The following is a 13,114-nucleotide window of genomic DNA, read 5'->3' as shown; positions in this document are numbered from 1 at the left end:
TTCCTCTTAAAACAATAACCCTTTCCAGAAACTAGTTCATGCTGTCCTCCCATTAGAGGGGCTGGTGGCTGCTTCCTTAATCAGCCGCCCCCTTTCCTGGGAGGCTCAGGTCCAGTCTGCAGCAGGCTTCGCTGCAGACCGGACCGGAGACCGGTCCCTAGGTACAGGGAACGAGGGGGTCCTCTGAGCTGCAGCCTCGGTCTGAGGGCACCCCGTTGGAATAAAGAACCATAAGATGAAACTGTATTGAAGAAAGAGGGGGGAAATGAACATTTTGAGGATTGTTGAGAAAACTATGGTTACTTCTACATTTTTCACTTTGTATTTGAGAATCAAAGTACACCAGCTATGGCTGCAGAGCACCTTTCTTAAAATGGATCTCGCTCGGCAGTTGCTGTGGCAACGCATAATGCCTTAACCCCAATAAAAATGACATTTCTTAGAAGGCAGTGCATTTTTTCTCAGCTGTACCAGAGCATTTTTTGGGCACCATCTTTTACTACAATTTCGTTCACTCTTTTTCTTTAAACCACATTGGAATTCAGTATCAAACTGATGAGTTTTATATACCCCCTCCCCTAAAAAGCCCATGCAAAAACTTTTTGCTGCACAAAGGCCCATTGCTCAGAAACATCCCCCACATTTCTGCTCGCCTTCTATTAGACGCCCCCCCCCGGTAACCTCCCTCCCTGTGTCCCCCTCCTGCCCACCTCTTAACTTGCCTGTCACCATCCTTCAGAAAGCCCGGCATCTTTCTGATGTTCTCCACTACTCCAAACCCTCCACTGCAGCGCCCACCCATGTTCACCCTGTCTCAGACTATATGCTATGCTCCAAACTTACCTCTTGTGCTTTCCCTCATCCCCAACCCCCTACAATTTATTCAACAATCAAACTCCATTTGCTTTATGGCGTTCAGCTAAGCCAGGTGTTAGAAGGACACAGTTCTGGATCCCCGAACCCACAGTGAGAAGAAGCATCTGTTAATTTCCCCCAACCCTCCCATATGTATCTAATGGGTAGAAATCCAGGCTGGGTGGAGAGAGAGCTTTAACCTGAGATCCTTTCCTTAAATCATTCAGCGTGGAGCAATGATTCCCCACCTGTGGACCAGAGCTATTGGCAAGGCTCTGAGGAAACTCATACATACACCAATCATGGTCGGTAGCCAGGATAAATAATATGAGTCAAAAACAGGTACTACTGCTTTCCAAAGGCATGTAGATAATTTTAATTATAAAATACAAATTCACTTAAAATTGATTCTGAACTCATAGAAGCTTTTTGTCATGATGTACTTTCTCAATCCGTAGATACTAAAAAATGCAAAAAGAGGTTTAAATGGAACCCTCAAGTTAATCGTGAATATATGCAAATAATTTGCTATCAGGATTTCTATTTTTTTATTTTTTTAAGATTTTATTTATTTGCGAGAGAGAGAATGAGAGACAGAGAGCATGAGAGGGAGGAGGGTCAGAGGGAGAAGCAGACTCCCCGCTGAGCAGGGAGCCTGACGCGGGACTCAATCCCGGGACTCCAGGATCACGACCTGAGCCGAAGGCAGTCGCTTAACCAGCTGAGCCACCCAGGCGCCCACTATCAGGATTTCTAGTATTGCAAATAATTAGAAATCAAAAAGTGTAGTGCTAGAGGCTTGGCTAAATGAAATATATATATATATATATATATAATTCATAATATACATAGATATAATATAATGAAATATATATGGATAGCTTCCATTATATGATGTAATGATAACTAACATTTATGAACATTTATTTACTAAGTGCCACTCTTGTAAAACTCCTACATGTATTAAGTCGCCTAAATCTCACAGCAGCCCCAAGAATTTATAATTCCCATTTTCCTGATAAAGAGAGTGAGGTACAGAGAAGTTAACCTTCCCAGGGCATGCAGTTTAGGGACCCAACTCAGATTCAGCTCCAACATTCCCGCTCCAGAGTCTGGGTTCCTAACCCCTACACTTGACTATTCAAAGGCAGGTTACAAAACAGCCTGTCCTTTTGCACAAGATGGCTCTGTAAGGTCAAGTCATGGGCACCCCCTCTGCACCAAACACTCAATGATAATTGGTAAAATAGAAAAAGAGAAAATGCAAAAAGAGAAAAGTAAAACGGGGGCACCTGGGTGGCTCGGTTGAGTGTCTGCCTTTGGCTCAGGTCATGATCCCGGGGTCCTGGATTGAGTCCCACATCGGGCTCCCTGCTCAGCGGGAAGCCTGCTTCTCCCTCTGCCTCTGCCCCTCCCCACTGCTCATGCTCTCGCTTGCTCTCTTTGTCTCAAATGAATAAATTAAAAAATCTTTAAAAAAAAAAAAAAAGAGAGAAAAGTAAAATGTACTGGGAGTCAAAAGCAGGATGGACATCTGTGTGTGACCTGGAAACAGAACAGAACCCCAGAGTGATGAGTGAAGCCAAAGCCGCGAGTACAGGGTCCCGAGCCCATCAGCAGGCAGAGGCAGCTGGAAGAGAAGTCCCAGGAGTAACAGGGGACAAAAATGCTGAGGGGGCTCCTTGCCAGTGAAATGACAAGAGACTGGGTCACAGCGTGAGAGCGAGGGCTGTTGTGGAAACTGAGGAAGGCTATTGCCTGCCACAGTGAGGGGCTCTAGCTCATCTGAAGTTGGGAGGCAGTTGCCCCAGATGCAGCCTCCTCACCAGGGCCTGCCCCCTGAGACCACCATGCTGCGGGACCCTCTATACCCAGAGATCTAGATGGAGGAGTGGCAAAACCCCACGGGGCAGGAAAGTGGGCAGAGGAAAAGGAGAAAGGGCCTGTTGTGAGGGAAAGTATCCAGGCACCTGGTGAACGGACAGAAAGAAGCCAACGAGTCTGGTGTCTGGAAGTGAGAGGACCGTCGAGTGACGGCAATGAGAGGTGAATAGAGACCAGACGGTGCAGGACCTTGTTGGTCTCACTAAAGGATTTGATTGTGATTTTAAATGTTAAGAAAATTTGAATCAAAAACCAAAACCAACATTACTAGTACATCTGTGGGTCAGGTGCAAGACAAAGGCATCCCGGATTGGGACGGTCCCAGGGCGACAGCAAAGTGGGGAGATAGTTCAGAGATGCCATCAGTAGAAGTCTGACTTAGTTCCCTTTTTCATCTGCTGAGCTAACCCCCAAAATGCTCGGTTGGATTTTGTAAAGTAATACCAGGCACAGTCATTTTCCAAAAGTGCTTCCCTCTTACCTCAGAAAACAATCACAAATGACTATGCAGGAACGTGTGACACAGGAACCCCAGTGGCCTCCCCTTTCCTCACCTCTTCAGAAGTGAATGCCGTCTTGGGTGCATGGAAGCTTACGATAAAATAACCTGTGGCTGAGGCACCATCCCTAAGTTGTGTGTATAAAGCTGCAGGCTTCCATCTTGTTGTTTGTTATACCACAGGAGGGTGACATATTTGACATGGTTATGACATGTTAACATCACTAGTTGATAGCATTTTTCAATAAAAACACCACAAAATGTGCTTTCGTTCTTCCATGTTTTCAGTGAAATTGTAAGGTTTCCAAGGTTCACTTTTTTCAACATCACTTTGAATTTTTATCTCCAGAGATCCCATTGGCTCAAGTCAACTACAGATTCTGTAGACTCTTGTTTATGCGAATGAGTATTTGGCCGATAACCCGGGATGTAAGTTTTACTTGAGTGTAACACTAAAATCTAGTTATGGTTGTTCTCAGTCTTCGTGGTCCTTTTTTAAAATTAAAGGAAATATTGTCAGTGCTCTGCCTTCAAGGGAAAGGTGGGCAGTCTGTTGCCATGGTGCGGAGCACAGCTGTCTTTGGTCACGCGGGCACCATGTTATACATACACCATTTCCACTCAGCGTCCAGGGGTCTTATTACATCACAGGAATGTCGTTGTTTGTCACAAGGTCCTATGTTTCCTAATTTTCCTTTGCTAAAGGGAAGAAGATGAAGGAAAGCGGGAGGGGGGAGGCTGATAATCTATTTGGCGTGAGGTGGTTGAGGAATGTGGAAGAGCAGATAATTATGCACAGTGCTTTTAGAGGGCAGTGGGATTGCTGAGGTAGGGTAGAAATGAGCCAAAACAGTCCTGGAAAAGCCTTTCCAGAATTATTCAAGTGAGAACAGTCTTTGAATGCTTCTGCATTTAATAAACTAATATAGCCTTCACGAGTATAATTGGACAGTATATGCTAATGAAAATTAATATTCAAACCTAATAATATAAACTTATATATAAAAACTTTCATTTGCCTTAGTAAAAGGAATTGTATGTCCATCAAACCCTTTGCTTAGATCAGTTCAACTTCCTCTAGCTTCTTGATCTGTTGTAAGGTCAGATTCAGACCACAAGGGAAATGTGGGAAGGCAGGAAGACGAAAGGAGATTGGTGTATTTGGCAGTTCATAGTTTGTGATTAGTCTATAGATAAGTGTTATCACCCCCTCATTATTCCCCCTCAAACACATCCTGGGTCAGAGGTGGGGATAGAAAAATAGTAGCAGGAATTGAAAGTGATATGAAAGAATATAAGCTAATTCTTTCCTTCCTCTTTCTCATTTTGCCATGTGACAAACTTAGATACAGCTTTCACTGGTTGGACCGTAAAATGTGTGCTTCTGTGGGGGATTTATGGAACCTCTAGTTTAGGTCAATATGTGCATTGCACTTGTAGAGATTTTTTAAATTAGTCTTATCTATAAATCTTCAATTGAAATTTTAAACCAGTGGGAAAGTGTGAGGAAGAAATTATTGTTGTTGTTATTATAGCCATTAAAAAGAAATAAAGCAAAGAACAGATGGATGTCTGGAAGGATGGTCGTATGTCTGCCCCTTTCCTCAGCCCCTGTTATATTGTGGGGAGCACCAGTGTGCAGTGGATGAAACTTCTCTAACTGGTTGTGTCTGTGATGTCCTTCTCCTTTGGGGGTAGAAGAAACATCTCAGCATTTGGAAAGGTTATGTGAGAAACAGCAGAGCATAGTGGCTAAGAATGTGTGCTTGACAGTCAGACTCCTTGAGTTCCAGTCCTGGCTTGCTCGCCTCTCTGTGCTTACCTCACTGAGTTGTCAGAAGGATTCACCACTTAATAAAGCATTTAGAATTGTATCAGGCACATCGGAAGTACTCAATAAATGTTTGCTGGTCGTAACATTTTTAACCTTATAAATAGAGCAAAACAAATTAAAGTTTTCCATGACTTTATTAAGGTAACAGGATTCTGTGTGGTATAATGATTTTTAAATTCAGGATTTGGGTTTAAGGACTCAGGGTAGTAATATTTTCCTGGTCGATAGTCTCATTCATAAGTGAGGTAATTTCAGATTTTCCAAGAGCTCATTTTAAGTTCACTCAGATTCATTGAAATCATAAAAACAAAGGAGTAGTAGACAGAAAGTGGAAATGCCCGGATCCTCAAAAAAAGTTGGAAAATATAGCCAACTGAATTTAAAAGTGATGTGATAGGGTGATCAAAGGGCAGTCTTGTTCACACACCATTCTCTGCTGTCTGTGGCCTAGCCTCCAGTAGAAGGAGGCCATCAGATATGAAAGGTGAAGTGGGGACAAGACAAAGGAGTCAAGAGAAACTATGAGAATTAACCGAAGAACTTAAGTGCTTGGCCTTCACCTCCAAAGTACTTAAAACTGAGGGAAGATGGCCCCAAGAAAAGACAGAAAGGGCATACACAATGTCTCAGGAAAAATGGTCATGGTTAATACCAAAACGTATCCCAGTGGAGTTCCTGAATCGAGGAAAAAGAAAAATCACATGGGCATTCAAGCAGAGAAAGTCCCCTTCAACACAGAAAACAACCCAGCCTGGCTTCAGACTTCACCGTAGGTGGATGTGATGCCAGAGGACATTGAAAAAAAAAGTTGCCAAAGTCCTAGGGGAGAGGAAATGGGGGTTGGGCATTATTATAGCCAGCTCAGTGGTCTTGCAAATGTACAGACAGTGGGCAGACATTCCAACCAAACCAAGGATACAAGAGAGATAGCACACAGGAGTCCCTTTTGAAAGAGTAGTAGCTCAAAATTTCAGAGCCAGTGTTGAACAATAGAAAAATATAGTCAATATACCAGCTTGTGGACCCTCGATAAATGTTGCCCTTAAGATCTGTTTTATAAAGCATGTGTTTCGCTTTGCATGTGCATTTCATTTTGATCTAACTATTGAACTTAAGTCCAAGAGGAGAAGGTGGGAAAAATTATTACATCACTGGGAGAGATCATGTTTCATTATTTCTGTTTTTCCTTTAGGTGTAAATCACAAGATTATAACATAGGTCAAAAAACACTTTGCCAAAAATTGAAAAATCATATTCTAGAACATTTGCCATGGGATTTTAATGGATAATGAAATGAACTATTAGAACACATTTCTTAATTCGGTTTAGTCTAAGAAAAGTTGGGAATTAAGGCTGGTAATTTTAAATTATCTTCAGTAGATCAATGCATAGACTTGTCTTAACTGAGCTCAGTTGCACATATTTTCATAGTATGTTACCTTATTTCCAGGTGCATCCAATGAATCATTTATGGGATACTATGCAATTCTGCTTTAATACTCAGTTAAGTCACACACAGCACATGCAATAGGTTTTTGAATTCTGTCACATCTCAGATTAAGAGGAAGAGAAATCAAATAACTGGAGAAAGACACCAAGACACACATACTCATGAACCTCTTCATTCTGCTCAGGCATATCCCTCCAAAGACTCTTCTTCTGCCTCCCTCCTTTGCTTCTGTCTGTAGCTTTTAGAGAGATGAGCCACCAAACCAGCCCAGGGATCCATCAGTTAGCTGAGCCCAGGCTTGATTGTGTTCTGGAGGAAGAGGGAAGCCCATGAGCCAGAGAAGTTCACAATGGCAAGACACTCTGGTCTCCCTGTGTTGAGGAGTCTTGGAGGCACAGCAGCAGGGATTCTTCTTCATTCCTATCTTCATTGTCCTATGGATTATATCGAGCACCCAGCTGCCTAGCCAGTTGGAGGGAGTGTCTTAATCAGAGCAACAACATAGCCTGAGTTGTCCTCAAATCACAGTGTATCAATGATCATAATCCACATCCTGATCAAGAAAAGGTTAGCATAGTGCATATATCACGAGCGGTGAGGAGAGAACAGGCATTTTACTTATCAAGGGCTGAAAATTGCGTTAATGGGGATTTTAAAGAAATAAAAGTGTTTTAGGAACTGTCTCTCCCAGACTCATAAGGGCAGACCGAGTGCCTTTTTGTTTGTAACTCTGTTTCGTGTCGTTTCATCTTTATTGACCACATGTAGCAAACTTACCTTTGTGATAAATAAATATTATTATTTATTATTTTAAAAATTGAAAATCATTTCCGTGGGAAAAAAAACTGATAAGCTGTCTTTTTTTTTTCACTTTAGATAACTTATATACGACAAGAATACGAGACCAAATTCAAAGGATTGATGCCAGCATCTCTAAGACAAGAGCTGGAAGACACCATTTCCTCCCTAAAGTCACAGGTAATTACCAGAATCAAGGCATTCCCTCGGGGTTCAGGTGGTGTGTATATCTTGAAAACAGACTCACAAATAAGTTTAATTCTGAACTGATGCCAGAAATTAATGTAATAACATAACATACAACCAGGATGAATTGTTTTTTGTTTGGATTTTTTTTTTTTTAAGTTTTTCTTACTAGTTTTGCAACTCATTGTCTCAATAAGATTTCCTTACAAGCACCCGTGAAATTGAAAAGTTCAGTTATGGTTACTTTCCCTCACTTACAGTGTACATTCCAGTACAGCCTCCCCGTTTCTCCTCTTGGTACCAGGCCCCAAATGCCATCGCTTGACACATCGGAGATTTCCTGACTCTGTGAAAGGGCAGAGGAACAGAAACGATGGCTAAATTAGAAGCATTTCTATTCTGGTGTGTTTTGTATGCTTGTTAGACATAACAAGATGCATTTTAAATTCCAAGCAGAATAATGACAAGGTATTCAAATAATTCAGTTAAATATTTCTTGCTGAAATGTGTAGTTCTTGGAATAGCTTATGAAATACAGTGTGAGAGATGCACTGGATTTGGAAATGGAAAGAAAGGTGCTGGGACAATCAGATTATTCAACAAGTTAACTCAAAACGGATCATAGACTGGATGTAAATTTAGATGCTTAAGATTATTTCACAGCTCCCAACGTCAGTTTTCTCCATGTACTTCTAGAAACACATTTTATATATTGCCAGTCTAATGACTCTAACATGGGAACGAATCTACACGTTCCCACTTCTAATACACTTAGGAACCTAAAATGTACTTTCCCCTGTCTATGTCTAAGAATCCTTGTATGACTGAGATTGATGAAAAGCAATAGCTAGGACCCAGAGTAGCCAAAACCATCTTGAAAAAATAAGAATGAATTTGGGAGGGCTCATGCTTCCCAATTTCAAAACTCACTACAAGGCTGTAATAATCAAGACAGTATGATATTGGCAAAAGGATAGACACAGAGATCAATGAAATAGAATTGAGAGTCCAGGGGAAAAAAGAACATATATATTATATATATATATAAGATTTTGTTTATTTGTCAGAGACAGAGAGAGGGAGTGCACACAAGCAGGGAGCACGGCAGACAGAGGGAGAAGCAGGCTCCTTGCTCAGATGCAGGACTCAATCCCAGGACCCTGGGATCATGGCCTGAGCTGAAGGCAGATGCTTAACCAACTGAGCCACCCTATTATATATTTTTTTGATCAGTTGGTTTCCAAATGTCCCAAGACTGAGGGAAAAATGGAAAGAAAGGTGCTGGGACAATCAGATTATTCAACAAGTTAACTCAAAACGGATCATAGACCTAAATGTAAGAGCTAAAAAAAAACTCTAAGAAGAAATCTTCTTAGATTAAGGAGTGCATCTTTGTGCCTTGGGTTAGGTGAGAGTTTTTTTTTTCGCTGTGACACCAAGAGCCCAAGCAGCAGAAGAAAAAACCAGATGAATTGGACTTTACTAAAAGTTAAAACTTTATACTTCAAAAGACAACATTCAGAAATTGAAGAGACAAACCATGGTATAGGAGAAAATATTTGCAAATCATGTCTCTGGTAAGAAACTTCAAAAAAAAAAAAGGAAATCATACTTTTTTCTGGGAAAGCTCCTTGAGAGAAAGAGGTCTTTGCTCTCTGTGCCAAGAACAGTGCCTGCCACATAGTAGGTGCTCAATAAATTGATTTACGAACCGATACGATTGGATGATACCCACATGTGCTCTTTGTAATGTGTAGGGCAAAGCGCGCGCAGCAAACTTCGGCCACCCCGTATGTATTCCCCCCCGTCAAAAGCCTCTCACCTGAAGATGAAATGTCCATTCTAGCATTCTGTGGGCTACTGTTGGCTTTGCTCCTGCCAGCCACATTTTCCCTCGTTCGCTCCTGCCTATAAACATAAGGACTGCAGGGACACCTGGGTGGCTCAGTTGGTTAGGCGACTGCCTTCGGCTCAGGTCATGATCCTGGAGTCCCAGGATCGAGTCCCACATCGGGCTCTCTGCTCAGCAGGGAGTCTGCTTCTTCCTCTGACCCTCCCCCCTCTCATGCTCTCTCTATCTCATTCTCTCTCTCAAATAAATAAATAAAATCTTTAAAAAAATAAACATAAGGACTGCAGGAAAGTGTTAAGGTAGAAAGGGTTAAGTCATTTTTATTTACATGGAAAGCTCCCTTGCAGTGTGGTTTACCCATTAACTCTGTAGGAGAGCTTCCATAGGGTTGGCTATGGAGGACCTGGCACCTTCAGAGGAGGGTTTTTTTAAGGAAAAAAGACCGAAAGAAAGAAATCTGATAGCCACCTGCAGGGCTTCTGTTATCATTCACCTCATTTCCCTGTAATAAAAGCCACTTCAGCCTCCTAAAACTGGAAGTTGACCCAGAAAGAGAGTCCTGCTAGCTGGCAGCTGCGTGGAGGAGTCGCAGGCCACAGAGGGTGCAAATTTAGTTTGAAAGCCCAGGTGTCTGTATTTTCTGAAAATTGTTGGGATTCCAATCGCAAAGCAGGGGTGCGGAGGGGAGGCCGAATCGGTGTAATGCTTGCATCTGTCAACATTATCAATTGTCCTATGGGTCATTTGAGCAATTGGCTAGAATTAAGACCAGGGTGATATTACAAGTAAGCAAAACCGAGGGGGACCACCTGGATATGTACCCGTCTAGAGAAAGTGTGCTTTCCTCTCTTGCAAGCACATTTGCTGTTCGCCGGCAGTGTTCTCTGGCCAACTAGGCTTCAGAATCAGCCGTTGCCATGGTTTCAGTTCAGACCAAAGCAGCAAGAGTAAACAATTCTGAAATGATCAAATACCGCTGACTCTTGATTACATCGAGCCATAGTAGGAGTTACCCCCAAACTGTTTCTATTTGTTCGTGTAAGGTGCTTTTGAATTCATACCTGATAGAGGTATCTTTAATACTATATAGAAATTTATGCTTCCAAAAAAATCAAACCACACTGTAAAGATCTGATTTAAGAGAACATGCTAAGCCACTAGGCGGCTTCTATTAGTCTTTTCATGTCCTCCTCCTAACCTTGGGAAGCAGCTCTCATCGATCCCATTTCACAGATGAGGCATCAAGAGCTCATGTAACTTTCCTAGAGCCATCGAGGCCAAGCCAGGAGTGGAACCCAAGCTGGCCTAACTCTGGCCTAGGCTCTTTCCACTACCAATATTGTCTCTCCAACCTCAGGGAATCCCCAGGACAGACTGAGGTTTCCAGAAGACAGTAATTTTCTTTCTCCTCACTCATTCACTCATTAAACACTAGTGAACACCAGGGTCCCACCCAACCCCGTGAAAGAAGCTGGGGACACAGGGACGAAGAAACATCCTCCCTGTCCCAGACGAGCTCTCAGGTTTGGGGGAGAGATATGAAAACACATAACCCCAATGCAGCTTGAGAAGTGCTAATAATGGAGCACAGGAGTAGGAGTAAAGAGGAGGGGCCCTGACTTTGCCTAGGATGTGATGAGCTGTTGGGGAGGAATCGAGGAAGTCAGTAGGAGAGGTGACATTTGAACTAAACGGTGGAGGATAAATGGGAGATAGTTAGCCGAGCATTCCAAAGAGAGAAAATGCCCCGTGCCAAAGGGCAAAGGAGTCAGGAAGACATGGTGTACAAGGTGGTGATGGGGGGGAGAACGGGAGGAGAAATGGAGCCTCAAGGACGGGCTGGGGCCAAACCAAAATGGCTCTGCAATAATGAATTTGGATGGACTCTTGTCTCGGATTGCTTTTCAGGAGGGATGCAATGTGATCAAAGGTGAAAAGCACAACACTGACATTCAACAAACCCTCTCCCTTTTATCTAGGGAGCCACGTTATTTGCACCATATTTTGCCATTTCAGCCACATTCGCCTCTGCTCATACGTGGTGTCTTTTTCTAGGTTAACTTTCTGCAGAAGAGAGCATCCATCCTTCAAGAAGAACTGACTACATACCAAGGCAGAAGGTACAGCCCACGCTCCTAAGGCCTTCTGATTAGTTAGTATTGTTGGCACCTGTGAGTCTCCCGGGTTGACCGTAGGGTCTTTATTAAAATGCTTACACATAGTATCAATTTTGAAAAAAAAAAATACCGATTTTTTTTTTTTTTTTTTTTTTTTTACTAAATAGCCTGTCTTTGAGAAGCCACCCACCCCTTGTAATCGCAGTGCTTAGTACGATCAGAACAGAATGAGAGAATCTGCAGATGCCTGACAAGTCTGGGCCTCACCTGCATCGCCCTGACAAGACATTGTCTTAAAGCCCAGTTGCAGGGTTAAGGAGACCGTCTTTCTTTGAAGATAGCGAGCTGATGCAGTCCTTAGCGTGGTGGCCCACATCTTCAAAGCCCCGTATCCCCTGGAGGTTTGGCGCTGCTGCTGCTGCAGATGTTCTCCAGACCAAAAGAGATAAATGGCTCGGTGGCGTGGCAACACGGTGACTTTAGTGCCCTCAGCATGCGCTTCTCAAGGATGCCTTCTTAGTCCAGGGTCCCCAGAGACATCACAGACATAGATTATGTTTCCCTGCTCTAAGTCAGTCAAACAGCCTCCCTTTTCACGCAGTGAAAGGCCAAAGCACTTACTTGGCATCGGTTTAGAAGTTAAGACCTTGTGAATCATTCACTTTTCGAAAGAGTCTATTGCCTGGTGCAGATGGGATTGGATCCTTTCCAGGCATAAATGATGAAATTTTGATACCGAATATCCTTTTTAACCTCTATCCAACTCCTCCCGAGTTAGGACATATTTTATCGTTGACATGCCCATCAGACCTGGAGAAAATCATTAACTGAGATTTTTGATTTTCAGGTAACTGCGCGAAGGCTTACCTGAGTAGCACAGGGCGAGGGCAGTGGATGTCACTGTCTGGGCTGCACTGTGGATTTCTTCCAGCAGGTTTGAAGATTTGGGTATTGTAAACTGTGAGATCAATGGCATTTTTTAATACTTAAATGTAATTAAGATCATAAACACGTGCATCACTCATACGCTATGGGGTGGTTTTATTTGTGTCTGCCTAAGTTATTTTTTTTTTAACATTCCTTTATTTCGGATTTCCATATTCGCGTGCATTTGAGCGTGTGCTGAGAATTGCTTATATTGGGGAAAGAAGTGATTTCTCATAATATGCCTTGTTGACGCTTTTGTATAGAATTTTACCAGTTGCGTAGGATCAAAATCACGTTTGTAGTATCGCATCACAATTTTTAGCATGCTTACATTGTTTTCACGTTTGTGTTCACATATTATTAAAACATTATATTTTGTACTTACCAATTTTATTTCTACTTTTTATTGCACCTCGTTTGCCAAAATAAGTATGGCGTATCCACGGTATTTTTCCCTCGAAAATCCTGACAATCTCAAATTGTACTATGGGGAAAAATACCTTATGTCGTGTCAGAGATCACATCCATAAGCAGTTCGTTTATTTAGAATAAAAATCACTGGGTCATCTGATACCAGTTTAAGGAGTTGTCGCGTTGGTCTCGTCTGACCCTGGGACTCCAGAGGCAGAATGGTGTAAGAATTTTATGTAGCAGCTATGGTTTTATTGTTGCTTTCTCTTTTTATGGTGGTTGTTTCATTATCGTATCAATT

At 42.4% G+C, this 13,114-nt stretch overlaps 1 protein-coding gene across 1 annotated transcript in view; it reads left to right on the top strand.

Moving 5' to 3' along the window:
* CEP112 (centrosomal protein 112) overlaps positions 1 to 12,786 on the top strand; it is a 429,161-nt gene extending 416,375 nt beyond the window's left edge. The window contains exons 26-28 of the mRNA XM_035026212.1: positions 7,399 to 7,500; positions 11,414 to 11,478; positions 12,323 to 12,786. Coding sequence (XP_034882103.1) covers positions 7,399 to 7,500; positions 11,414 to 11,478; positions 12,323 to 12,326 — 171 coding nt within the window. The 3' untranslated portion in view covers positions 12,327 to 12,786. The remainder of the gene's footprint in view (positions 1 to 7,398; positions 7,501 to 11,413; positions 11,479 to 12,322) is intronic.
* Positions 12,787 to 13,114: the final 328 nt, after the last annotated feature.

The sequence above is a fragment of the Mirounga leonina genome, unplaced genomic scaffold (assembly GCF_011800145.1).
Source record: "Mirounga leonina isolate KUSES-001 unplaced genomic scaffold, KU_Mleo_1.0 Mir_197, whole genome shotgun sequence".
NCBI classification, from domain to species: Eukaryota; Metazoa; Chordata; class Mammalia; order Carnivora; family Phocidae; genus Mirounga; species Mirounga leonina.
This window is presented reverse-complemented; position numbering and strand designations above follow the sequence as displayed.